This window comes from Peromyscus californicus, unplaced genomic scaffold, assembly GCF_007827085.1.
Source record: "Peromyscus californicus insignis strain IS unplaced genomic scaffold, ASM782708v3 Scaffold_18__1_contigs__length_77618521, whole genome shotgun sequence".
NCBI lineage: Eukaryota > Metazoa > Chordata > Mammalia > Rodentia > Cricetidae > Peromyscus > Peromyscus californicus.
In genome coordinates, this window is record NW_026294480.1 from 76,032,743 (window position 1) to 76,058,731 (window position 25,989).

At 38.2% G+C, this 25,989-nt stretch overlaps 1 protein-coding gene across 3 annotated transcripts in view; it reads right to left on the minus strand.

The window, feature by feature from the left end:
• Skic3 (SKI3 subunit of superkiller complex) overlaps positions 1–25,989 on the minus strand; it is a 107,986-nt gene that overhangs the window by 54,677 nt on the left and 27,320 nt on the right. For all 3 annotated transcript variants that reach the window (XM_052743716.1, XM_052743717.1, XM_052743715.1), the window contains 19 exons: positions 21,843–21,983; positions 21,049–21,150; positions 19,154–19,290; positions 16,820–16,906; positions 16,067–16,170; positions 15,156–15,282; positions 14,299–14,478; positions 13,512–13,636; positions 12,404–12,657; positions 11,209–11,311; positions 9,050–9,226; positions 8,811–8,955; positions 8,590–8,668; positions 8,439–8,500; positions 7,241–7,297; positions 5,739–5,807; positions 4,587–4,661; positions 3,438–3,579; positions 875–968 (listed from right to left, as the gene is read on the minus strand). In XM_052743716.1, the coding sequence (XP_052599676.1) occupies positions 875–968; positions 3,438–3,579; positions 4,587–4,661; positions 5,739–5,807; positions 7,241–7,297; positions 8,439–8,500; positions 8,590–8,668; positions 8,811–8,955; positions 9,050–9,226; positions 11,209–11,311; positions 12,404–12,657; positions 13,512–13,636; positions 14,299–14,478; positions 15,156–15,282; positions 16,067–16,170; positions 16,820–16,906; positions 19,154–19,290; positions 21,049–21,150; positions 21,843–21,983 (2,260 nt within the window). The remainder of the gene's footprint in view (positions 1–874; positions 969–3,437; positions 3,580–4,586; positions 4,662–5,738; positions 5,808–7,240; positions 7,298–8,438; positions 8,501–8,589; positions 8,669–8,810; positions 8,956–9,049; positions 9,227–11,208; positions 11,312–12,403; positions 12,658–13,511; positions 13,637–14,298; positions 14,479–15,155; positions 15,283–16,066; positions 16,171–16,819; positions 16,907–19,153; positions 19,291–21,048; positions 21,151–21,842; positions 21,984–25,989) is intronic.

Below are 25,989 nucleotides of genomic sequence, written 5' to 3' on the forward strand. Positions count from 1 at the left end.
CATTATATAGCCTCCAGTACCATCTAGTGATTATTCCTTTGAACTACATGGCAATCCACAGAGGGAGGTAGTTAAGTATTCAACTTAACACTTTTTTACACTTGACATCTCCTGAAGATTCACTTACATTTGAAGCAGTGGTGTGTCTGAAAGTTAGGCAATCAGCTCTTTCAGCGTTACGAGTAAGTTACTCACGACATCAGTAGTTATTCTCATATCCACCCACCATTACCGTATGGAGAAAAAACTAGCTGCTTTCATTTCTTACCAGTCTCCAGGCTATCACTCCACTCTAGTACACTGGGGTTTTGTTTGTTAAATATGGCAAACTACTTGTTTGGGAGGACTTCTCTCACTCTATCTGAAATGCATCTTCCCACAGTCTCTGACCCTAAACGCTACTCTAACTCTTCCTTAGCAACTGTCAGTAACCAGGCATTATTAGCTTATTGAGTATTTCGCATTGAGGAGTTCCATGAGAACAGGGCCTCTGTGTGTTGTAATTCCTTGATAAATTTCTCATGCCAAGGACACTGCTTGGCACATAGTATCCAACATTTACTGACATGAATCAATACGTAATAGGTAATAAGGTGAGTCAAGCAGATATTCATGTTGTTTCTTGTCTGACTATAGGGACAGCTTTTTCTAAAACAGAGTCTTTGAAGTTTTGTTTTGTGCCTTCTCTGTTCTCCACACCCTAACCAATGGAACTCAAAATACAGCTCAAAACATGGAACTTCATCTTTTCATCTTCTACAAGGTGATACAATGAGGACTGGGAAAGGAGTGAGACACCACATTAGTACTCTTGTCACGAGACCAAACTTCAATACTGACAACACAGTGAGCGATGTCCACTGAGCACACCTACCTTTGGTATGCCTCTGCTGCTTCCCTTCTCAGCTGCAGAAGTTCATTTAAATAACCCAACATTGTGAAAGCTGGAGCGTCATTCTGAATTCTCTCTGGAAATTCACAAATATCTTTAATTTGTTAAATTAAATTAAGTTAATTTAATTTAATACACACACAAATAACAGTTAATTTCTTTTTGTTTAGCATCTCAAAGCAGGGGATTACCTATTGAGATTAATGGTATTAAGAATGAAGGCCTAATTTATCTTGAATATACCAGTGATCATTTGATAATTCTTCTAAATCACCAAATAATATTAAAGAATTATATGTGGTTTCTAGTTATATTTTACAGTTTAAACATGTTTTCTTTAAGTCCTTGGAACACACATTTCTAAATAGGATGTCTGCATCAAATGCCTCCCCTCAGAGCTCAGGGAACCCTGCAGAAGAAGAGGCAGAAAGAGTGTGAGAATCAGAGGAGATGGAGGACACCAGGAGAACAAGGCCCTCTGAGTCAACTAAACAAAGCTCCTGTGAACTCACACAGACTGAAGCAGCAAGCACAGGACCTACATGGGTCTGCACTAGGTCCTCCGTATATACATTACAGTTTTCAGATTAGTGTTCTTATGGGACTCCAAAGTGTATGAATGATTGGGTCTCTGATTCTCGTGCCTGTTCTTAGGGCTCTTTTCCTCCTGTTGGGTTGCCTTGTCCAGCCTTGATAAGATAGTTTTTGCTTTATCTAATTATATTTTATTTTTTCATGTTTGGTTTAAAATAAACAAACCAAAAAAATGTTTTCTTTTAAGTAAAATTATTTGAAATTTTAACTCGGTAAAACTAGTTCTGACATTTATAAAGAAATCCAGGCTTTTGTAATTTTTTATTCTTATCCTAAAGAATTTTATATAATTTTCTGGCTAATCTTGTGATTTAATTTAGCAACAATTTTCTCATGGTGCTTCTATTCAAAACTGTATGTTCTAAAAAAAATAAGCCAGTACTTCACACCAGGAACAGAGAAATGATCTGGGCACTTTCAATATAGTATTTTCCAATTTTTTATGTTGAAAGTGCATTATATATCTACACTGGACAAAGAAAAATATACCTTACCTAGTTACTTAAAGCTAGTATTAAAGAGCAGGCTTTCATATCCCTATGATGTTTAACAAATACACCACAAATACGAATCTTATGTCATGGCTGGGATTCTAACACCGGAGTATAACTTTTATAAGTTTGGGTATGTGACTAACATCATGGTCAAAGTCAGTCTCTAAATACCAAAAGTCACTGTATAAGATCAGAAAACCATCAACAGAGTTAGAAGCTCCGTCTGCCATGGTATATCAATGCAAACCAGTAGGACAGACAGGGATGGTCTATATCCCCTCATCTGCCTCCCTGTTTTCTGCTTTGTTAGTATTTCTGGCCAAGCACACGGCATTTACACGAGTCTATGAAAATGGTTCCACCATTTAAAAAACAGCTATCACATTTGTTAAAAAAAAGTGTTCATCATTTTAGATATCTGCATTTTATTAAAAGAGGAAACTCATGAATAATGTTTCTAAGTAGACACTTCCTCATCTCTGGGGATTTATCAGTGTCCTTCACATCAGCATACTGCAACAGATGACAATGTCCCAGGATGCTGAGTGACTCAAACTAAATGCACAAGAGAACTGACTTCTCAATACTTGGGCTGAACTATTCTTACTTCATATTATTCAGCTGCTGGTTTCTTTTATGACTACCCCTGCCAAGAACTCATCTTAATACTTAGCACAACTCCAATCACTACAATCCTAAGTAGCAGGCACTTTCCCTCTTATATCACAAGTAAGAACCTAAAATCCACTTGTACAGTATGCCAAAGGACTCAATAATGACAAAGACTCAGTGGTGGTTTATTTTAAAAGACAGGAAATTATTACCAGGGAAAGCTAATAAACTTTAGCATTCTGCGGGTTTCCTGAGTGTGTGTGTGTGTGTGTGTGTGTGTGTGTGTGTGTGTGTGTGTGTATGTGTGTGTGTGTAATTGTTTCTGCAGTATCTTACAAGATAATCAGGAGTTAATAGGAGGAGTCAGAGTCACTGGATATGCATTTGGCATCTCATATATATTATCTTATCTAATTCTCCTAACTATACAAGCTGGGAATTGAGATCTCTCCCCAGAAATGTAACACAAGTTAAGGGAAATAAAATATCTGGTCCACAAACTGAAATGGAAGTATACAGAGGAGCAATTGATGCAGCACCTCAGAACCATTAACCTTTGACACACCTACATTATTACAAGGAAATCTTGACTCAGTAAGTAATAAAGTGAGTTTTACCACTCTTCCAGAGACATTATTCTGATGTAAAAAGTGCACTCCTTCCAAGTAGCAACAAAAAGGCAAATTAGCATCTGAAAGAACTGATATTTAACATGAGATTGGTAAATTAAAAATTAAACCACTTCGGCAGTCTGATATTGCACCATATATGATAGGTATCTTAGCTACAATGTATTTACACATTTCAGTAGTCTGATATTTTGCCACATACAGTAAGTATCTTACCCACATATTTACACAGAATACTCTGTGCTGCAGGGACAGCGTTCATCTGGAGGATGTTGTACTTGTATAGCTCTGTTTCTCTGTTGCTTTTGTCTTGTAATGTTGTACAAACCCAATACGCATAACCTATGGCTCCCTCAGTCTTGAAAAAACAAAGTAAATGTATGATAATAAGTATTTCAATAAAACTAAGAAATAAAATATTTCAATAACAATAGTATCATAGCTTAATCTTCTTTAAAGTGCCTTTAACAAAAAGCAGCCATGATTAAAAACAACAACAAAAGCCTGTTGAAATCAATTTAAAATTTAAGTTCTTAATCTTGAGTAGAATTGAATACAATAAAGAATAGAAAACAGACTTGCCAGATGAGCTGGTTTTCCCCTTCTCAGACCATTTCCACAGGTTAAACCAAACTAATTCAATGTCTTTTCAGAGTTTAGATTATCAACTAAAGCCATTCTTCAACTCATGTCAATTTTTTTCTTACATTCTCAATTTCTCTTCCACAATACTCTTATTACATGTACTAAATCTCAATGTGGAAGACTGGAGAGATGGAGAGACGGCTCAATGGTTAAAAACTCTGGCTGCTCTTCCAGAAGACCCTGACCCAATCGCCATCACCCACATGACAGCTCACACCTGTCTGTAACTTCAGTCCCAAGAGCTCCAATGCCCGCTTCTGGCACCATGGACATTAGACACATACTTGGTGCACAGCAGACATGCAGACAAAACACCCATACACATAAAAATAAATAAATAAAATGTGTAATCTCATTGTTATTTTTCATCAGCTTGAACACTGAAAATGAAAACAACAAGTTCTAGGTAAAGATAATTTATCTGCTTCTAAGACAGAGTAGAAACAATAGCTATCATTAACACTTTACACCACTTTATACAACTATGCCACTGTTTGTTTCTTTTTACTTTTTATTTCTGGTGTTGGTTTTTTGAGACAAGATTTAATGTAATTCAGGCTGATCTCAGCTTGCTCTGTATCTGAAGATGACCTTGAACTCCTCCTGACCCTCCTGCCTCCACCTCCTGAGTGCCACCACTCCCAATCTCTACTCACTCTCTTAACAAGGATAGTATTTTGCAGATTAATGAATTCTCAAGAAGAACATTCAGATTCTTACATGCATACTTAGCTCTGTAGTGTGCCTGAAGAGATCCATGGTGTCATAACTTCCAACTGTCTCTGCAATAAGAGCCTATTGAAAGGATTTTTAAAAGTTTTAATTAATTTAAAAGAAATAAAAATAATGGTAATAAATTGCTCTAGAATAACCAGAGATTTACTAGCCATGCTTCAAAGTTAGGTTTAACTTTCAGCGCTACCATTTTTAACTATGCCTGTGAGCTGTGTCCTGAGATAATTATTTTTAAGAACAAAATACTTTCAAACAGAAAACATTTTACACTATGATATTTCCTAACCTAGAGCAACACAAAGTACCCTGGAAATTCTCATCATAAGATTCTGACATCAGACAGAAATGCAAACTTCAGTGCTCCCTGTCTAATAACTGACACGGAGGACAGTACAGAAATGCCCTGCTCCCATATGCCACTGTACCTAACAAGGACAGGAAACTGCTGGGCTATCTCTGCTTGCCCCACAGCCAACTGGAATTACACTAAGATACAGAAGCACAGTGAGACATACCTAATTTTTGACATGGTACCTAATCTTTCTGATACATGCTCCTATTGTTGCTGAACCACTTTGGAATCCATTAATAGTCTCAACTAGACAAGGCATTCAGTATTTCAGGTGATATGACTAAGGTAAAATAATCAGTGATAGACTCAGATTAGTAACAATTAACCTGATTCTATCTGGCAGTACAAAAATCTAAACATGGTCAAAGAGAAAATACTCATAAGTGCATAACCCAGTATGAAGACATTATAGAAAATCACAAAACAATAGCCAAAGTGATCTTTGCAAATGTACATTGCCTTTGCAAATGCAAGTTTAATAAGAGTTCTAGGTTTATTTTTTTTAGGCGAAGGTAATAACCAGATTCATGGGATTCAAAGTTTAATCCCTGCCAACTGTGACACAATATTTAGTATGCTTGAGTTTACATTTCTACATCTTTAAAAAGAGTGTAAAAATAGTCACACCTCAAAGGATTGATAACAGATTAACTAAAATATTCCTTGCATAGGCCTAAGCACAATGACTAACATGCAGTAAGTTTTCTAATGATACATGTAATGCTATCATTATCACTAATATGAGATTATTTTATATTGATGTTTATTAATAAGTGTTATCTTACTTGTCCAATCCAGCACAATAAATAAGATGGATCAAGGGACTGAGCCATTTTGAAAGCTTCATGAGCTTGCTAGGCAAAAAAGCAAGAAAATATCACATGGAGCAATCTCATAAACTTCAACTGTTTAAAAAGCATAAAATCAGAGAAGCCAAACATGTCATGAATATACATAAACAAAAATTTCATTGTTCAACCTGGATACAATGTTTTAGTTACAGTCTTGGAATAATGCTGTGTGCAACCGATTTCCCTACAGATTTAGAGTTCTGGTCCCCTGAAAAATAATACTATAGGTCTCTATCACCTAGTCTGCAGAACTTTTAAATAATCACATACTATATGCTAACTACGTGGGAAAGAAATGATTCAATAAGGCTGAATCTATTCCCCTTTTTTGAGAGACTTAAGAACTCACAAGCAATGAAGCTGGAGCTGTGGACCTGCGGCTGGAAAAAGAGGTTAACAACACAAGTCTACAATAGCAGTCAAGAAACATTAAAGAGACCTCTCCTGAGTCATAAGCTCATATGCTCTCCGCTTGAAAAGAAACAACAACAAAAGCACTTACTCCATACTGCTTTCTACTGTTTCAGGACAACCCATGTGGTGTGAGGAAAGAGATGCTTTTAGGAAGAAGAAAGCTCATGAACAACACTTGTGTCCAGTGCTCCTGAGACTCAACCTAGGGCCCTGCCCACACAGTGTGTACACTTTCACACATCTTCAGATCTAGTTTAAGAATTTCTTCTAGTCTATTTACAATCTTCCAAAGCTGATCATTTTTGCAGTGAGTGATTAATGTATTGTCAAAAATATAATGGAAGTTTTTTTGTCAAAGGATAAGATTCAGCACACTGACTAAACCAAGAAACAATAAAGATGTGGCACTATGTCTAGACTTGTGGAAACTTCCCCAATACGGCCTATGAACACGACCCTAGGTACTAGGTTCCAGCTGCTCAACTGGGAGGAATTCCACTAGGACATTTAAAGGCAATAATATTTGCTGAAGCCAAAATCGAAATCACAAAACCAAAGGTTAAATTTAAGATATTAAAAAATACTAATTGCCTCTTTTACCTCCACTCATCCAGACTAAACACTGCATACAAAGAACTTATATTGATATTGTTGCCAAATTCATTAATAAGAGAATTGTTTTCACCTATAAAAGAAGTTTTCACTTCTTTTTACATTGTTTTCACTATGTAAAGAAGCTGAAGTAAGAAGATGGCTACTAAAGAGTGAGTTCAAGGCTAGAGTGGACTACACAGAAAGATGCTGTCTTGGAGAAGAAAAAAAGTATACATAAATATAAAACCAGAAGTTCCATGGAAGGAAAAATAAACATTACATATTCATTACTTAACATAATAAAACAAATGTCATCAATTAAATGGCATATTTGACATACTGGATAGATAATACATTAAATATTTCTCCACAAAGTCACATGTAGAAAATATCCTTCATTTTTAACATACTGAAACTGATAACGATACCTCGATGTTTTCAGTCGCAAGGTATAGCACTCCTAAATTGGTCCATGCAGCAGCATTCTAAAAGATATATTAAAAAAAAAAAAAAAACAGGCCTCATTCAGAGAAGCTTCTTTTTGCAGTGTGAGGCAGTTAATGCAAAGACTTGTAGCCCAGCCCTACATAGGACATCAGTATCAAGCCCTCAAGGCTCAGAAGGTACCTCAGAGGACAGAGCAGAGAGATCGTAAGAGCTGGAGGATGGAGAGCAGTGCTCAGTCTTCTGAACACGACACTGCTGACTGCTGCACTCATGGACTAACAGCGGGTACAGTTACCTGCACAGAGCTGCACGAGAGTGAACCATCAACATCCTACTGAGGCTGGGGAGGAGCTCACCAGGCTCCACGCCTAGCTATGGGGCTAATGGAGAATGGGGAGTCCTTTTTTTCAATGGTGTAGATACTGGTAACTTATATTTTGATTGTGAGCCTAGCCTTTAACGGCTGAGCCATCTCTCCAGCCCGATACTGGTAACTTGTCCGTACTCCAGCAAACAACCCCATATCCATGCAAGCAATCCAAATTAAACTCAGTAGTCCACTTTAAAAAACAAGACATGAAGTGGGAAAAGAACCTGTTGGGGAGATGAAGGAATCAGAGTGAGTGGGAGGAAGAGCAGAGAGATGTATATGATGAAAGCACATTATATACATGTGTGAAATTGGCAAAGAATAAACTAAACTCAAAGTAGTCTCGACAACCACACACACACAAGCACACATGAGCGTGCTCTCTCTCTTGATAAATAAATATATTTTTAAAGTGAGAGAGAGCCAACTCCTTAAAGTAATTCTCTGCTGTCCACAGGCACTCTATGGTACATGCACATCTTTGCGGTCCACAGGCACTCTATGGTACATGCACATCTCTGATATTTTCAGGCACTCTATGGTACATGCACATCTCTGCTGTCCACAGGCACTCTATGGTACATGCACATCTCTGCTGTCTACAGGCACTCAATGGTACATGCACATCTCTGCTGTCTACAGGCACTCTATGGTACATGCACATCTCTGCTGTCTACAGGCACTCTATGGTACATGACATCTTCACTCACTCACACATCCATATATACACAAATTAAATGAACTAATTCTAAAAGAAAATTAATACACTGAATTTTGCAGTTCTTTTTGTAGACACATGGAACACTTACAATTTGTTCTGCTTGGATTGATTTGATGAAACAGTGCTGAGCAAGGGCATAATTTCTAATACCTGAAATATACAGAATTTAAAGGAACTAAATTTTATTGCCTGAAAACAAATAATCTTGCAAAATAAAGTAAGTGTTACTCAATTCTCACCACGGTAACAGGCAACCACACCAAGAGCATTCCAGTATAAGTGATTATTACTGTCCAATCTCACTGCCTTCTTCAGACACTGAAAAAAAGTTAAAGTAACTTTTTATTTCTTGAATATCAGCATTTCTATAAATAAAACATGGTTTAATGTTAAAATATTTATCAGTAGCATCTTTCATAAAAATCACTGTGTTTTTAAGTTCATAAGAAGTTTCTCCTACATGCACAGATTTCTCCAGGAGCTCTGTAAGGCCATCCGTGCTACTGCCTGTCTCTGCCAGATGTCGTGCTTGGTGGTAATAATTAATTCCAAGATCACACCATGTATTAGATGTAGACATCAACTTTAATGCACGACCATAGCATCTGCAGAAAAATAAAAATGGATGGTATGGATGCTTTTAAAATATAATGTTCTAATTCAACTCTAATGCAATGGCTGGTATTCTCTGTAAATCACCTTCCTCCAAGATGCAGGAGCTCGTCTTTCTTTAATACTTCTCTTCCTTCTTGCTGACCAAGAAGGACTCCTAAGACATGAACATTCACTTTCGACGGTGAAACAGCATGTAGGCTGGTGCAGGCATCCCCAGCAAGCTTCCAAAGGCAGGACACATCAGCTCGATGCTGCAGTGCCCTGTAAGGAGAAACGAGGCTTTCAAAATTATGTCCAAAAGCTCGGGTGTATACTTCTCAGGACCACACATTCTTAGAACACAGGACTATGTATGCAGTCCTGGCTGACAGCGATGACTTTAGTCAGATCCTGTGCATGTTTCACTGATCACTTCACAGAACTATACTCTACCACCTCCTTACTAGGAGGAAAAAAAGATCTAGAAAAAAGAGAAGAGGGAGGAAATTTTTCAGTTTTTTTCAGATATCTTCACCATAACTGTTAGAAGTAGCAGAAACCAAATAAAAAGAAACACTTGAGGACTAGTTTGGGGAAATTCTGTCACTGTTGTTCAATTTAGGTTTAATAGCAGGGCTCTAAAGGTTTGACTTTTTGTTTGGTTAATCAATAATCAAGGCAGTGACTTTCGTTATAATAGCTTATGTCTTTGGACTTCCCCTCAAAAGACTAAATAACGTATCAACTATATTTGGTGGAGCACAGGATTTTCACTGAGGGCAAAAATAAATAAAAACTCTAGACAAGAAAATATAAAGATCTCCCATCAGGAGCAAGTAAGAGCAGCCTGGATAAAGAGCTCAGAAAGTACACAGGGGTATGAGGAGCTATGTGAGGGGCTAGTTCCTTTTAGAATGAGAAGAATCAGAGCTGCACATCTCTCTCCACCTTTCTCAGAGCATCTCAGTTTAGGCCACGACTCGATAATCTGCCACTACAAACTGCTGCCACAGAGAGATGAGATGGGACATCTTCACGGCCTTTTCTACTACAGGAGCCCAGCCGAAATTCATTTCCCAGTGTCTTCCTGAGAAACACTAACTATTGCTGTCGTCGCTGAAAACCCACCCACTGTGAGAATCAGAAGGAAGGCCATTATTCCCAAGTTCCTTTATACATCTTAGTAGGATTTCTACAATTGACACATGAAAGGAGGAAAAAGAAAACAGCACCAATCTTAACTGTCCAAACTCATGTCTTTCCAACTTTAATTTTTTTTATCAGGGCTGGGAATTCAGCTCAGTGGTATAGTTTCTGTTGAAATGTTACTGTCTTTGAAGTTGCTATCCTCTTGTCTTGGCTTCCCAAGTGGCTGGGATTATAGGCATGCACTACTGTGCCCAAGACAATCTGTAGACTTGCTGTTGCCACTGGGGTGTGTGTTGGGGGGTGGGTTGGGGGGATGTGAGTACAGAGGTCATCAACCATCCTGCTCTACCCCTCTCTGTCATATTTCTTTGACACATGGCAGATGTCTCACTGAACCTAAAGGTAGCCAGTAAGACTCAGTAATTTTCTGGCCTCTGCCTCTCAAAACACCAGTTACAGGCACACGTGCAGCCACACACAACACGAGTACTGGGGATTTAAATTCAGGTCCTCAAGCTTTTCCAGCAACTGCCTTCCCTGCAGAGCCATCTCCCTAACCCCTAATATGCGGACTTTTTGAAGTCATCTAACACAAATAACACTTTGCACTTCTGTAACGTAAGAAATTTAAATCTTCCTGATTCTTTTCTTATTAGATACACCGCTTTTTCTTACAGCTTCTCTCCAGGAATAATTTGAAGGCTTGTTTTCCCTCACTTCAGCCCATTCAAAAGCCTGAAACAGGCCCTACTGATAAATGAAAAGCATACTGTGTATCTGAAGCTCCACTTTTCAATCAATTCCAGCAGAGAGGCTCCCGGTTCAAGGTCAGAGCCCTAAGACACTTTATCAGAGCTGCCGCTCCACAAGTGGCCGGTTTCCCTCCCTCTGCAGCGTGGCAGCCATTACAAAGGGCACAAAAAGGTCTCTTTCTCAGTGTCAGGGGTAAAATTAATAGTTTGTATGCTGCAGAATCAATCGGCTAGTCTGTTATTCTCATGTATGATACTCTGAATAACTGCTATATCTAATAGCATAGACATAAAATTATATTCTAAATTTAGCTTTATTATACTACCAAGAAAGTAAGAGTGATAAACAAAGGTGATACTAACCAAGTAAAATATTCCAGTGCTTTTTCCACATAGTCCACAGCTTTCCCATCCAGAAAATCCACTAAAGCTGCTTTCGCCATCATCAGATAGCACTCACCCAAACCTGCAGTGAGGTGAGTTTGTGTACATCATTCAAATATACAAAGCAAACAGGCTGATCTTTTAAGAAAGCTTCCCAGAAAAAAATACAGTTATTTTATAAAATTATTTCTAAATACAATATTCAATATTACAATATTGAAATATTTAGAAAAGATCTCCATGTCAAGGTTCTCTTGCAATCAAACATGCACTAAAACTCACAGAAAATCATCTGCACAGAATTCTCTTGACTATGGGCTAATTTGTCTTCAGATGTCAGCTTCCAAACTAGGGACACTATTACTCGCTATCATACGGATTTCTATAATCAAAACAGTATTTAACCTTTTACGTTAAAATCCGTGCAGTTACACAGTAAAATTAAAGGAAGCAGTAAATTCTTCAGGTGCCAGGGAATATTCATAAAAGAGAGCTCTTTCTTCTCTTGAGGAAAATTTTGTAAATGAAGAAAGGGGGAGAAGAGAGAGAAAAGAAAATGATTCCAAGTTCTAAGCTACATGTTACTCAAAACCTAAAACATTAAGAACTGAAACCTCGATGGTTTGTTTTATAAGAAACAAATAGAAGAGCATATATAGTAGTATACATATTATGAAGGGTAAGATATAACCTCAAAAACTTAAATTATAGTGTTAATTCGTTATATACTTAAAAACAGGGTCAGGAAGGACTACTGAAAGAGGAACTGAAATCAGTTTAATTACAAAACAAAGAAAATTGCATCTAAAAATAATTTAAGTAAGTCTCTACAACATACAATAATAAAATTATGAAATAACAAATTATTAAGCTACTCTGGGAATATAAAATTACTAAACCATCATAGAAATTTGCTTGGCTCTATTTGGGGCCTAACAGCATTTTTTCTATTTGTCTAAAAGTTAAATTTCTACCATATTACTATTTATGAACTGCTAGGAAACAAAATTTGATCTTTTTATAATCAAATCTCTATCAAGTTGTACAATAAGAAATTCCTGTCAGATACTTTACTATTGACCACATGCTTCTCAAGATATTTAATACAAGTAGGTAGAAATTTTACTATAAAGTTCAGTATTATTAAAAATGAAAAAGGAACTCCTGGAATTACCTTTTAAGGCCGGCACATAATCCTCTTTCTTTTTAATGATGAGCTGATACTGAGTGACGGCTTCTGTATACCTGCCTAGGATCTGCTGAATTGCTGCCACCTTAAACACACTGTAGGTGGAGTCTGGGTTCAGCTCACTGGCTCTCGTGAAAGACTTCAAGGCTGTTGTATAGCCACCCCTGCTTAAGTACGCCTCTCCCAAGGATTCCCAACAATTACAGTCCTTTGGGTCTGCCCTTAGTGCCGCCTGTAAACTTAACATTTTAAGAAACAGTGAGAAAATTAACAGTAATAGAACTGCATCCACATCTAAAATAATTAATTCAATTAAATCATCCACAAGTCCTTTGATTTGTAAAAATGACACTTAAAGCAGTCTTTCCTGTTTCTTTTACAATTTGAATGTTATTAATAGTAAGAAGATTTTGTGAAGTGATTTTTTTTTTAAATAAGAACAAAATGCTCTTTGGGGGAAATGTTGACCATAGCTTCTTTTTCTTTATTATTTGGCAGAACTCCAGTTTTCTATGCCTCCAGGACAGCTGCACACTCGGTTTGCCCCCTCAAACTATCAACCTGTCAATCCTCCTCTAAACATCTGGAATACAGGAGTGAGAGGGATACTTATACTTCTGATCACATTGCATTTTTATGAAAAAATCAGAATGTTTACATTCTAGAAATTAACATACATCAGACATGACTTAATTATATTTTTACCCTGAAATACAATCCAAACAAAATGTCTAAAGTCAATCACACATGAGCCTCTTTAAAACTGCCTTCAAGCTGACCAGGTCTCCCTCGCCTAAGCCAACAAAAGTCAGTGTAACAGCAAAGATCTGCTTTTTATTACTGAAATGTCTCTTGAGGGGACCTATTGCATTACGATGCCAACAAAGACTTAGCTGGCGAATTCCTCAACAACAGTACATGACTTAGTCCACTTTAAATTCTATTGCCTTGCAGGCAATAAGCACCCAAATAATAAATTTTGTTACAGTTCTCTCAAAATGCATCTTGGTTAGAGGCCACTTATGAAGGTCATGTGGCTATCAAAGAAATTTAAAGAAGCACCACACTGTTTAAATGTAATAAGATATCTTACTCAGCCACTGCTTGAGAATGCTGACCAGCTTTCAAATAGTACAGTCCTCGCCTAAGCCAGGCCCATTTGGCTGCTCCAGCACTTGCCTTTTGAGTTACTGCTGTTAAGATAGCTAAAGCAGTTTCCTAAAGGGAAAATATCAACGTTAGGGACACCAATTATAAAAATACAGAACAAACATTCAAAGGATACAAACATACTTTCAGTTTACACCTTTGATTTTTTTAAAATTTCCGATGAAATACATAAAACTAATTTTAATAATAAACGAGAAGTCCATTGGTAAAGACCTGACACACAAGCACAAGGGCCGAGGCCTGATGCCCAGCCCTCCAGAACTCGTGGAGAAAGGTGGGGTGGGGAATATTCCCATAACCCCAGTCCGGGAGTGGGGTGGAAAGATGGACAGGAGCCTGAAGTTCACTGGCCAGTTAGCCTGGCCACATGCATGAGCTTAAGCTTCAGTGAACAACCTCTCTCAAAAAGTACAAGTGGTAAGCTATCGAGGAAAGACACCTGAGGCTGACCTCAGGCCTATACACCCACGCACAGGGACCCACATGAATGCCAAGCAGACAAGTATATAGCCATATAAACATACACACACAAAAAGTGACAGGTAATTTAGTATCTACCAAATGAGAAGAAAATAAAGTTTATAAATGAGTGCAAAGATATTTCTATTTTGCCTACAAAGAATTAATGAAAATAATTTTCAAGTAAATATATTATAAAAACATTCTCATTTATACACTGGAGTAAAATACAGAGTGGTCACGAGACAGACCGTGTCTTCAAGTTCCACACTTAGGTCAACGGCTGCTGCTCCAGACTCAGCATCGGTGTCATCTAATTCAAAAGCTTTCCTGTAACATCCGCGGGCTCTGCTCCTATCTCCAGCCACATCGCGGTAATAATGACCTAAATAGCAGAAAACTTTACCCATGTATGTGTCCAGTCTTGCCGCCTTGGAAATAAATGTTGACAATGGAATATTAAAAGTTTATTTCAATGCATATTAAGGATATAGCACACTGATTAAAGAAAAGAAACTATTTTATTAAAAGTATAGAATTATGCCAAAAAATCCTTTAGTGTGATATTTAAAACAGACACAAAATCTTGTCTACCCTGCCTATAGAACATAAACACAAGGTAAAACTAGCATGTCTTGGGTAAAACAAACATGAAATTAAAGCCATTGTTAAATTAATATGCTCCCTGAGAAGATAAGAACTTAAGACATAGATGTTAAATATCTATAAAAACAGGAAGCTAAAAATCCAGACTCGTGTACCCATAAAACTAGAGGCCATCAGTTAAAATAGCATTCCTTCCACAGACAAATGTCTCAACTTCTATAACACACATTTCTGAAACATGTCTCAACGTCTATAACACACATTTCTGAAACATGTCTCAACGTCTAAAACACATATTTCTGAGACAGACACTTTTATATGTTCATGATTTAAATTTTCACCTAGAAAAACCCACAGAATATTCTCACAAAACCTCTTCTATGAGAAATGAAATGCAAAAGGATACTGCATTAAACAGTAATTTTAAATGTCTGTTCTGTTGTCTATTTGATTTTATAACAAATCCACTTTAACAAAGACTTTAGTAGTAGCAATGGCTTACCTTCAGAAAGTGGGTAAGAGCCTTTGCTTTATCTTTTCTTGTCTCTTCACCCATGAACCAGTATGTCAACCCAAGCTGGTAATGATATTCAGCAACTTCAGCGTCTTTCTCAAGTGCTCTCTGGAAACTGAATCACCAAATGGGAGTAAAAAGAAGTATTAAGTGTGTGTGTGCCTGTGTGCATGTGTGTGTGTATGTGTATAAAAAAACATAAGGGACTCCAAGACAAAACAATCAAGCTAGGTGATTCAAGAATCCCAAATCTAAGAGCTAAAGAGACAGCTCAGGGTTAAGCACATCTGCTGTTTTTCCAGAGGACCTGGGTTCCCAGTAACAACATGAAGGCCCAAAGCTGTAACTCCACTTTCAGGGAATTTGACACCATACTCTGAACTCTGTAGGTACTAGGTACACACGTACACATACATACATGCAAGCAAAACACCCATACATATATAATAAAATGAACCTAAAAAATTTCCCAGACCTAAAACATTTCCCTACTTCAGCATTTAGACTATAATAAACAAAAAGTGATGTTACTGAAGAAGAACTTTAAGAAGCATAGTGGCCGTTTAACACTATACGTGTTCAGAACATATACCAAATATTACACTGGCTACCCAAACATTATGATCACTACTTAGATTAGAAATCTATCACAGAAAAATTTATAGTTCCTTTGCTACAAGTGAAATTAAACACACACACACACACACACACACACACACACACACACATGCACGCACGCACGCGCACACACACACACACACACACACACACACACACACACACACACGCACGCACACACACACCATAAATCTAAAAGTAGAACTTCATCAAGCCCATGTCAAATTTTTAAGAAATAAATGAGATATGACTGGAGCCACAGGTGAGCTGTGCACCCTCACCATGCTTCTGCTTGCAGATAGTCCTTCTTAGTAAAATGTATCAGAGCCTCAAGCGCGTGGACTTCAGCCAGGTCAGGGTAAGAAGCTCGAAGATCTTCCATAATCTGTCAAGGAGACACTTTCAATTCCATATCCCATTAAAAACAAATGGGTAGCTGGAGAGATGGCTCAGCGGTTTAGAGCTCTGGCTGCTGTTCCAGAGGACCCAGGTTCGATTCCCAGCACCCACATGGCAGATGACAACCATCTATGACTCTAGTTACAGAGATCCAACACCCTTCCCTAATCTCTAAAGGCCCCAGGTATGCACATAGTGCACAGACACATATGCAGGAAAACACTCATTCACATAAAATACAAAAAAGTTTTTAAATGGATTTTGACTTTTATTTCTTTTCTTTCTTTTTTTTTTTTTTTTGGTTTTTTGAGACAGGGTTTCTCTGTGTAGCTTTGCGCCTTTCCTGGAACTCACTTTGTAGACCAGGCTGGCCTCGAACTCACAGAGAATCGCCTGCCTCTGCCTCCCGAGTGCTGGGATTAAAGGCGTGTGCCACCACCGCCTGGCTGACTTTTATTTCTTAGTTGAGTTTTTGGTTTAGTTTTTATTTTACATTTTATTTTATTCTATTTTGGGTTCTTGGGACCAAATTCAGGGCCTTCCAATTTGTAGGCAAGCACCGTAGCATTGAACTAAGTCCCCAGACCCTTCCTTTAGCCTTCAAATATTGCTCCACCTGAAAGAAAAGCACCAACCTTTGTAGCCTCGTCTACAGCACCTGTGTTCAGATGGGCCAGGCCTCGAAGAACCAGCAGTCCTGGGGTATTATCTGCATCCGAAACCTAGAAAATGATTGATAGCTGCTACAAGTCTCTCAAGACAGCTGCAGGGGTGTCTATTCTGCTTAAAGAATGAACACAGAAGAGCAGGGTCCGACAGGGTGTAGTCAGAATTTCATTATGATCCAGATTTTCATTCTTTAATCATTTAATTGATTTCAAATACACAAGAAAATTAAAGACCAGTGTAACAACCTTGCATGTACTCATTATCCAGCTACAGAATTATAAACTCAAAGGCTATGTTTGTCCTTGTATATATCCACCCTTTTGCCATACCCTTCAGATGAATTTAAAACAAATGGCAGGTACCGTAACTTCTCATCTGTGCTATTTCAGCACACACATTTAAGATAAAGTCATTTGTAAATGGCAAACACGCTGCCAATCTCAGACCCAAAGCCAACCATATAGCTTCCATATCATCAGATTTCCTAGCGACTTCTTGAGTTAAAATTCAACTAAGGTACATATATCTCAATAAGATGACAGATCCCCTTCTATCTCTCTGCTTTCTCTATTATAATTTAACTGTGAAAACACAGGACATTTGTCACTGTTTCACAAAGTCAACATGTGACTGAATGTGTTCTCATGGTGTCTGACATTCTCCCTGGTCCCTGTGTCAATAGGTAGGGCTAGACGTTTGACCTGATCTAGAAACAATATGCTATGTGTATTTGTCATGGTTGTGTCAGGCTATCCTTTTTTCTGTGGAAGCCATTGATCCTCAATGCCTACATCTATTCATTCACTAAGGATTACAAAATGACTTCTAGTATATCATTGCTCTTTTCCTTATCACCTAGAATACTTAAACCAAGAGAAACTTCTCCCTCATCACCTGTTCGGCTACTCGAGGAGCAGTTAGTTTGTAAGAGAGGCACAATAAATGCTTTCACTCTTTCCAGTTTGCTCCTCAGCATCAATCAGCCCGTGACATGCTTTCGCAAGCTTGCTGTGATGTTTTTCTTTGTGGTAGCATCACACACACATGAATTTAAACATATTTAAACACAGTGTTCTCTTCAGTACATGTACCGTTGCCCTCATTGGCCAGCTCCTGTGTCTGTTTAGTGTGGTTCTTTTATAGTTTCTTTGCTTTCTAGCATAACATGATGTTTTGGCTCAACTTACCAATTTTCTGTCTCAGATATGGACCCTTACAGATTTGAAAGAAATTTTTCATTATGATTTTTGTGTGTGTGAAAAAAGGTTTGGAAAGGTCTATATAAAGCATCTCTACAAGATACCTATAAGGCATCTGTACAAGATACACACTGAGGACAGATAAGTAGAAAATAAGGCATTGGATTTTGGGGGTTTTTGTTTTTGGTGACAGGGTCTCACAGTACAGCTCAGGCTGGCCGGGAACTCTTAATGTATCACAGGTTGGCCTTGAACTCATGGTCATCTTTCTGCCTGAGCTTCTGTGCTGGGATTACAGGCATGAACCACCACATCCAGCTACATAAGAGTTCTTAAAGGAGGCCAATTGCTGCTGTTACTTTAAAGAAAACAGAAAATGCAAAACCCTTTGAAATCCACAAAGCAATGATAACCAAGACCTGCAATGACTAACCCATCTGACAAAACTCTTTAAGAAACAGCGTGGCTAAAACTCATGATCTGCCCACTATGTTTCCTCACTACGGAATTCCAAATCAAACCAAAAGCCTTAAGAAAACAGTTTCCTTTAAAAACAAAATTAACATCTGTGGAGGAAGCAAATCTTACATTCTTGAACATGAAGCTAATTAAGTCACCAATTGATTAATAATCTGTAAACCATTTTCTGAAGGGAAAAGTTAAAGCCCTAAATTGCTAATAATCAGGCGGTGCTACTGTAACAGGACAAAATCGAGATGGGAGAACAGGCATAAAAACAAAACAAATTCTTCACATACAACACTGCCTAAGGATCAAGATGTAGGGGTCTCAGCTCCTTCTCCAGCACCATGTCTGCCTGCACACTGCCATGATGGTAATGGACCAGATCGCTGAAACTGTAAGCAGCCACCTTAATTAAATGTTTTCCTTTATAAAAATTGTTGTGATCATGGTGTCTCTTCACAGCAACAGAAACACTAACTAAGACAAGCAGTTTCAAGAGTGTGGAAGATTTAAAAGAGCATAGATACTGATTTGTATCAGTAACTCAAAGTTATGATGGTAAGCATTTGGCAGGGAGAGACAGCCGATAGCTAGTGGCTGGAACGGAAGCTGAAGAGAAAAACTCAGACCGCCTACCTGATCAAGAATGCGAACTGCTTCCTCTGAAGACTCACAATCCGAGAGTTTAAGCAAAGCCTCTGCTTTCAGAAGACAAAGATTCTTCTGATGACGGCTGCCACCTGCCACACCATGATTATCTATGTTCTTCAGTGCTGACAAGATTGAGGACATGGGAATCAACCTCCAGCATTTCAGTTTGCTTGCTTTTTATGAATGACATACAGCCAGTAAGACAGCTTATAGGATAACGGTGCTTGCCCGGCCTGACAACCTGACTTCAGTGCCCAAGAACTACATAATACAAGAGAACCAAATTCTGCAAATTGTCTTCTGACTTCTAAATTCATGGCATGGCATGTACACATGTGTGCACACACACATACATATATAAATAAATATATAAAAGTTTTTAAAAAAAATTTAAAGAATGACATGGGAATAGAGAGATGGCTCTGTAGTTAAGAACACTGGCTGCCCTTCCAAAAGGCCCAGGTTTGATTTCCAGCAACTTACAACCAGGGAACCCTCTTGTTTTGTTTTGTTTTTGTTTTTGTTTTTTTTTGTTTTTGGTTGTTTTGGTTTTTCAAGACAGGGTTTCTCTATGTAGTTTTGGTGTCTGTCCTGGATCTCGCTATTTAGACCAGACTGGCCTCGAACTCACAGAGATCCACCTGGTTTAGCCTCCCAAGTACTGGAATTAAAGGCATGTGACACCACCGCCCGGTTTGGGGTCCCCTTCTTCCGGCCTCCACAGCAAGGCAGGAACATGATGCACAGACATACATGTGAGCATTCCCATATATATAACATAAAGTCAATCTTAAAATTTAAGATTTTCTCTTAAACTGCAGATACAGTGAGCAAAATTTCTAGTATGTATATAATGTTTTATATATATAGATATAGATATAGGTATATACATACATATATATATATATATATAGAGAGAGAGAGAGAGAGAGAGATGAATAATTCAAACATAAATAAAAGTTCTCTCAAATACTTCTAGGAAGATCTGAATTAAAAGTCAAACACATGAATTTAAGATCTCTATCTTCACATGGTATGAATAAAATTGAAGGTGCTTAAGAACAATGGCTACTAGCCCTCTACATCTCGCAATATAAGGGCACTGGAGGGGGAAAGAAGTTGAATTAGAATGGACTGTGTGGTTATTTGAAAGAAAATGACCCCAAAGGGGATGGTACTAATGGGAAGTGTGACCTTGTTGGAGTAGGTGTGGTCTTGTTGGAGAAAGTATGTCACTGTGGAGGTGGGCTTTGAGGTCTCATATATGTTCAAGCCATGCCCAGTGAGACAGACCACTTCTTGCCTGCAAGATGTAGGACTCTCAGCTTCTTCTCCAGTACCATGTCTGCCTGCACACCGCCATGACCCATCATGATAATAATGGACTAAATCTCTGAATTGTAAGTGAGCTACCCGAATTAAATGTTTTTCTTTGTAAGAGTTGCTATGGTCATGGTGTCTCTTCACAGCAACAGAAACCCTAAGATAGACTGTCTAAGGACACTGGAAAGGGGGAAAAGCTAAATTAGAATGGACTGTCAAATACAGAAGTTTGGCAAATAACTGGGTCAGGAAGAAAGAATTATCTCTCATCTATATCCATGACATTAAAAATTCATGAAGGTCCTAAACATACCAGAAAGTTCCTTGTTGGAAAGGCAGAACATCTGTCCCTAAGCCCTCACCTTAAAGATAAATATAAGAGCAGACATGCACACAGATTGGGCATTTATTTATCTTCCTGGGTGTAATTTAAATCAACCACAAATTTAAACTGAAAACAAAAGTCCATCATTTTTAAAACAATATTTTTCTCAAGTTAGACAAAAACAAACAGCATTGGTCCCGTTATACACAAACACAAAGTACGTCAAGGATACCTTGGTTGCAAGAAAGGACAGCTTCCTTGGGTCTGTGCATTTTGGTTTGGGCTTCTGCTAGATGACACCAGCCAGCTAGGCAAAGAGGGCTTTCTTTCAAGCCTAGGATGAAGTAATCATAAATACCATGGGTTCGAGGAGTCAACCACAGGTCCTCATGCTCACATGACAAGCACTTTACTGACTGATCTACTTCCCTAGCCCCATGCTGCCCCAGAAATTCTAAACAGGCAAATTAGATTACAGTGCTTCCAGGCTTAGAGTCTTTCATGGGCTCCTGCTGGGTGGGATGCACTGTACTTGAGGCTTGTTAACAATGTTTGCAAGGCCATGTTCAGCCTCAATTCCTGTCTCTTCCAGCACCCATATTCCATCCTCAAATCTTACTACCCTGAACAACAGGTTTCTTCTTAGCTCTGCTACTCCACAAATGCATTCATTGACCTATAATGTTCCTCCCACTCGCCCCATCTACCTTCCTCACTGTATTAGTCACATTTCAGCTTGAACATAGGTTTACCCAAAAAAACACCACACCTGAGTCAAGTAAGGTAAACCTCTCTATTTCTAAGGCTTCCTCAAAGTATCCCTACTGAGTACAAAGGGAATCAATGGGACACATAAAGTTGACCTTTTCCATGGTCTTGAGTTTAAATCTATAAGCAGACTCCAGAGTATGTATATTCGTTTTCCCTTTACTCTAGTTTATCTCCTTACAGGAAGGCTAAAGTAGTAGACCGTATTGACTGAGTAACTAACTAACCCTCCATTAAATACTACACTCTGCACATTACCTTCTGTTAGGTGACTAACAGCATCTTCATACTTCTTGTCTTGTAAAGCTTTAATGCCTAAGCCAATGAGGCCTGGACCACTTTTTGAATTCATTTCTACTAGCTTACAACAATACCGCTGTCCCTCATCTGTCAGACTCCCTAAAATTAAAAGAAAACATTATTAGCATTCATATATACATATATATGCATATGTATTAATATATATACAAGTACACCGAATTCTTAACATCATACCTATATACATAAATTTCAAAAGCTGCTTCTTACATATTTTACTAAGTCCTGATTTAAGGAAAGAAAAACTTAAAGCAGCAAATATACAAGATATTATTACTTCATTAACATGTTTAAACACTGGAAGTAAAATCGCTTTACATACATAAGCACTCTGAAACTGAATTCATGCTCAAAGTTTCAAAGGAGAATCTTATTGCTACTAGTCCGTGGGCTGTCACAGAGCCCATGGCTTGCCATGTCTTCTTCCTCCTATTCAACTCTCAGCAGCGTTACCTATTCACCATATCAACTTTAGTATTCACATGAAAGAAACAGAGTGTCTCATTGGTTCCCTGAGGGCAACAATGCACAGCTAGAGGCCTAGCAGTCAGCGCTGATGGACTTGCCGCCATCCTAGTACCAAAGGATGCTGGGTTAGAATCAGGACACTGAATGAAGACTTCGTTACAATCTTCTTAGGTTTACAAGTTCTGAAATACACTGCATACATTTTTATCAAACTATTCTTGCCTATATAATAATTGGGCTTATGCATTAATTATCCAGTGCTGCAATAATCTTAATTTATTTCAATAAAATAATTTACGTTAGAAAAACATCTATTTTGGTACAGTTCCATTTTCTCCAACCTCAAATCAATCAAATTTTCCAACTTCTAGAAATTCATATGCCCCCCCAAAAAAGTGAAAAATGTTATTTGTTTATAATTAATGAGGAGCATTCTACACTTTAATAAATTGTTTAATCACACAGGAAAGCTCTTGTAGTGGGTAGCCATTCCAGCTTTGATCTGGAAGTTCCAACCCCCATTGAGACTTCGGCAACTATCACGCCTACAAGGCGGGGCCAAGGGAGGCGCCTGGGGACCCAAGATCTGGATCGGTGGGCGCGCTCTCTGTTGCGGAACCCTGGATAGTGGAGGTGGACCGAGCAGAGCTCCAGAGAACACCACTGGACTGTGATACACCTTCCCCAGACTCCGCGACCTACCTATTCCTTAATTTGTAAGTTACGCCATTAAATAAATCTCCTTTTAACTACGTGGAGTGGCCTTAATAATTTCACCAATAAGCTCTGAAGAAGTGATTAAGACAGACAACTTGACAATAAGCGTGGGGAATAAATATAATTAATATTTTAAAAGTCTTGCTGTTTTAACATCTATTGTAAAACATATATCCCCAAACCATATATGGAATTACTGATTCAATCACAGATAACTAAAAGTAAATTATTTCCATAATGCCAATAATGCATATAAGATGTATACCAATGAATAATCTATAAGTAATGTTATATGCTGATTAGAACTCTAAATTGGCACCAAAAAATAAATGAATTCGTAATAGCTAAAAAATTAAAACTTCAGCACTGTATGGTAAAATATGAACCAAAACTGAAGAAATATAACTTTGGTTAGTTGTTATGTTCCCAGATATGACTTTCCTCCTGCCAAGACCACCTTACTACTGTCTCTACAAATATGAATTCCAAGAACAGATAGTTCCATAGCTTCAATATCCTCCTTTGTCTACATTGCACATCAACCATCAGAACCACTGAAGGATTCAATTTGTTCAACAGTATGCTGAGCTCACTCCCAGTATCTGCCTCAGTAGTTCTGAGGCAAGGTTTGAGAGTTTGCATTTCTGATGTATTCCCAGGTAATGTTGACGCTACTCATTCAGACAGGTAGAACCACAGATTTGCTACTACCACCTGCTAGCTCTACTGTTAGTGTAACAGACATATAGTGCCTCTATTGACTCTGTAACTAAATGACAACTTCTAGAGAAGTGAGATGACATAGGGTATAGCAGTTATTAAGTAGTATGTTAAGCCTTTGAAAACATAATTCATGACAGACTACTTTTTGCAACACAAACTGCCTTTATCACAAACATGCCTAGGACGACAAAAGGAAAAGGTAGTCATGAATCTCTCCAAGATAATCCACAGTTAAAGTAGCCAAACTACACAGGGATAAACACAGTATGTACAGGTAGCTTCCCAAAGGAGACACTCTTAAAACAAGGTACCTTCCTAATATATTCCCTTTGCTAATATCTGGAAGCACAATTATAAAGACAAAAGACAATTGGCACACGCCTGTAACTTCAGCAGTTGAGACACGAGGTCAGAGGTTCAGGAGTTCAAGGCCAGCCTAGAATACAGGAGACCCTGTCTCAAGAAGAGGGGAAAAAACCCCACGTAGCACTTTCTTCACAGATGCCCAGGAGGAACTTTGAGAAACTCTATAGCATTCTCTAAAAGCAGTAACAGAAATCATATCATTTAATTATAACAACAATTAATGGAAAAAGAGGCCATGAACTGGAAAGAGAGCAAGGTGGGGTTTAATGGGAGGATTGGAGGGAGGAGAGAGAAGAGGGGAAATGATTTAATTATATTATAATCTTTAAAAAAAGAAAAAAATAAGTATAGTAAACAATTATTAAAAAAAAACAGTTTAAAAATTGTAATTTTTACTTCTCAAAAAGACAGTCCAGATCTAAGGTTGCTAAATATTAAAATTAGAAATATCAAAGTGATGAATACAAAATAACTCTATGGAATTCAGCTTCCTAAATTATATCATAAGAAAATACTTTGTTTTGTTTTGTTTTGAAAATCATTTCTGACATACTGAAGAAACGAATGAACACTACACATTTTCACTTTTAAATAAACCTAGTTTTGGAGGGAGAAAAAAATAGAATTTGATGGCACTCATTTCTCCATATTCATCTGCATTTTCAAATATTTCTAAGACATAAAACCTTGTTATTTTTCATTGCCAGTAACCAAACCCAGAGTTTCATTCACTCATGCTAAGCAAGTGTTCTATCCTGAGCTACCTCCTGGGCTCAAACACAAAATCATAACCCTTAATGAAGATGTTTTCTGCTTGAATTTGAAGAGCCAAGCCTCCTTGTCCTCTTGAATTTTGGCTACAAGGTAAAATAAATAAAAACAGTTATTTAGCACATACACACACACACACACACACACAAAAAAAAAACACCTTTCAACAAATGGCAACTCGGAAAGTTATACTGAAAATGAATCTTGAGCCTCAACACACAAAGCAAGACCCAGAAGTATGGAATACATTTGTCCTTGGTGGAGAGACAGTGATTCACTGCTGTAAAGCAGCAGATCACATGGATACGAAAGTACTTTGGGGGAGGAAGGGTGTGCTGGCCTTTAGAGACCTTGAAGGTTTCTAGAAGTTCTTAATCCTCAGGATACATAAAGTTTGCCTTAGAATGACAAAAAAGAAATCATGCAGCACTTTTCACTGTCCTAGAACAAGAACTCTCTGAGTCTAACTACACATCTGAGCATCTACCCATCCACTCCTACTCACCATGGCACAGACCTACCTCCCAATCAATTCTACACAATACCATCCCCAAAGGCTCTCCAAGAATACTTTTGTTTTGTTTTGCTGAGACTGAATCTCGTGTAGCCCAGGCTGGCCTCAAACTTGATATGCCCCTGAAGCTGGCTGAGTTCCTGATCCTTCTGCCTCTCCCTTTCAAGGGCTGAGATTACAGGTGTGTACCACTATACTCAGCTTTTAAACCAGTATGTTTTCTTATCAGTCAATATAATCCCTTCACTATGTCATTATTATCCTTCACACACACACACACACACACACACACACACACACACACACCACCACCACCACACTGCACACACCCACACAACACCACACATACACCACACACACACACCACACCACACAAACACCACACACACACACACACCACCATACCACACACACACAACACACATACACACACCACCACACCACACACACTGCACACATGTGCACACACAACCCCCACACCACACCACACCCAACACACACACCACACACCACACACACACACACACA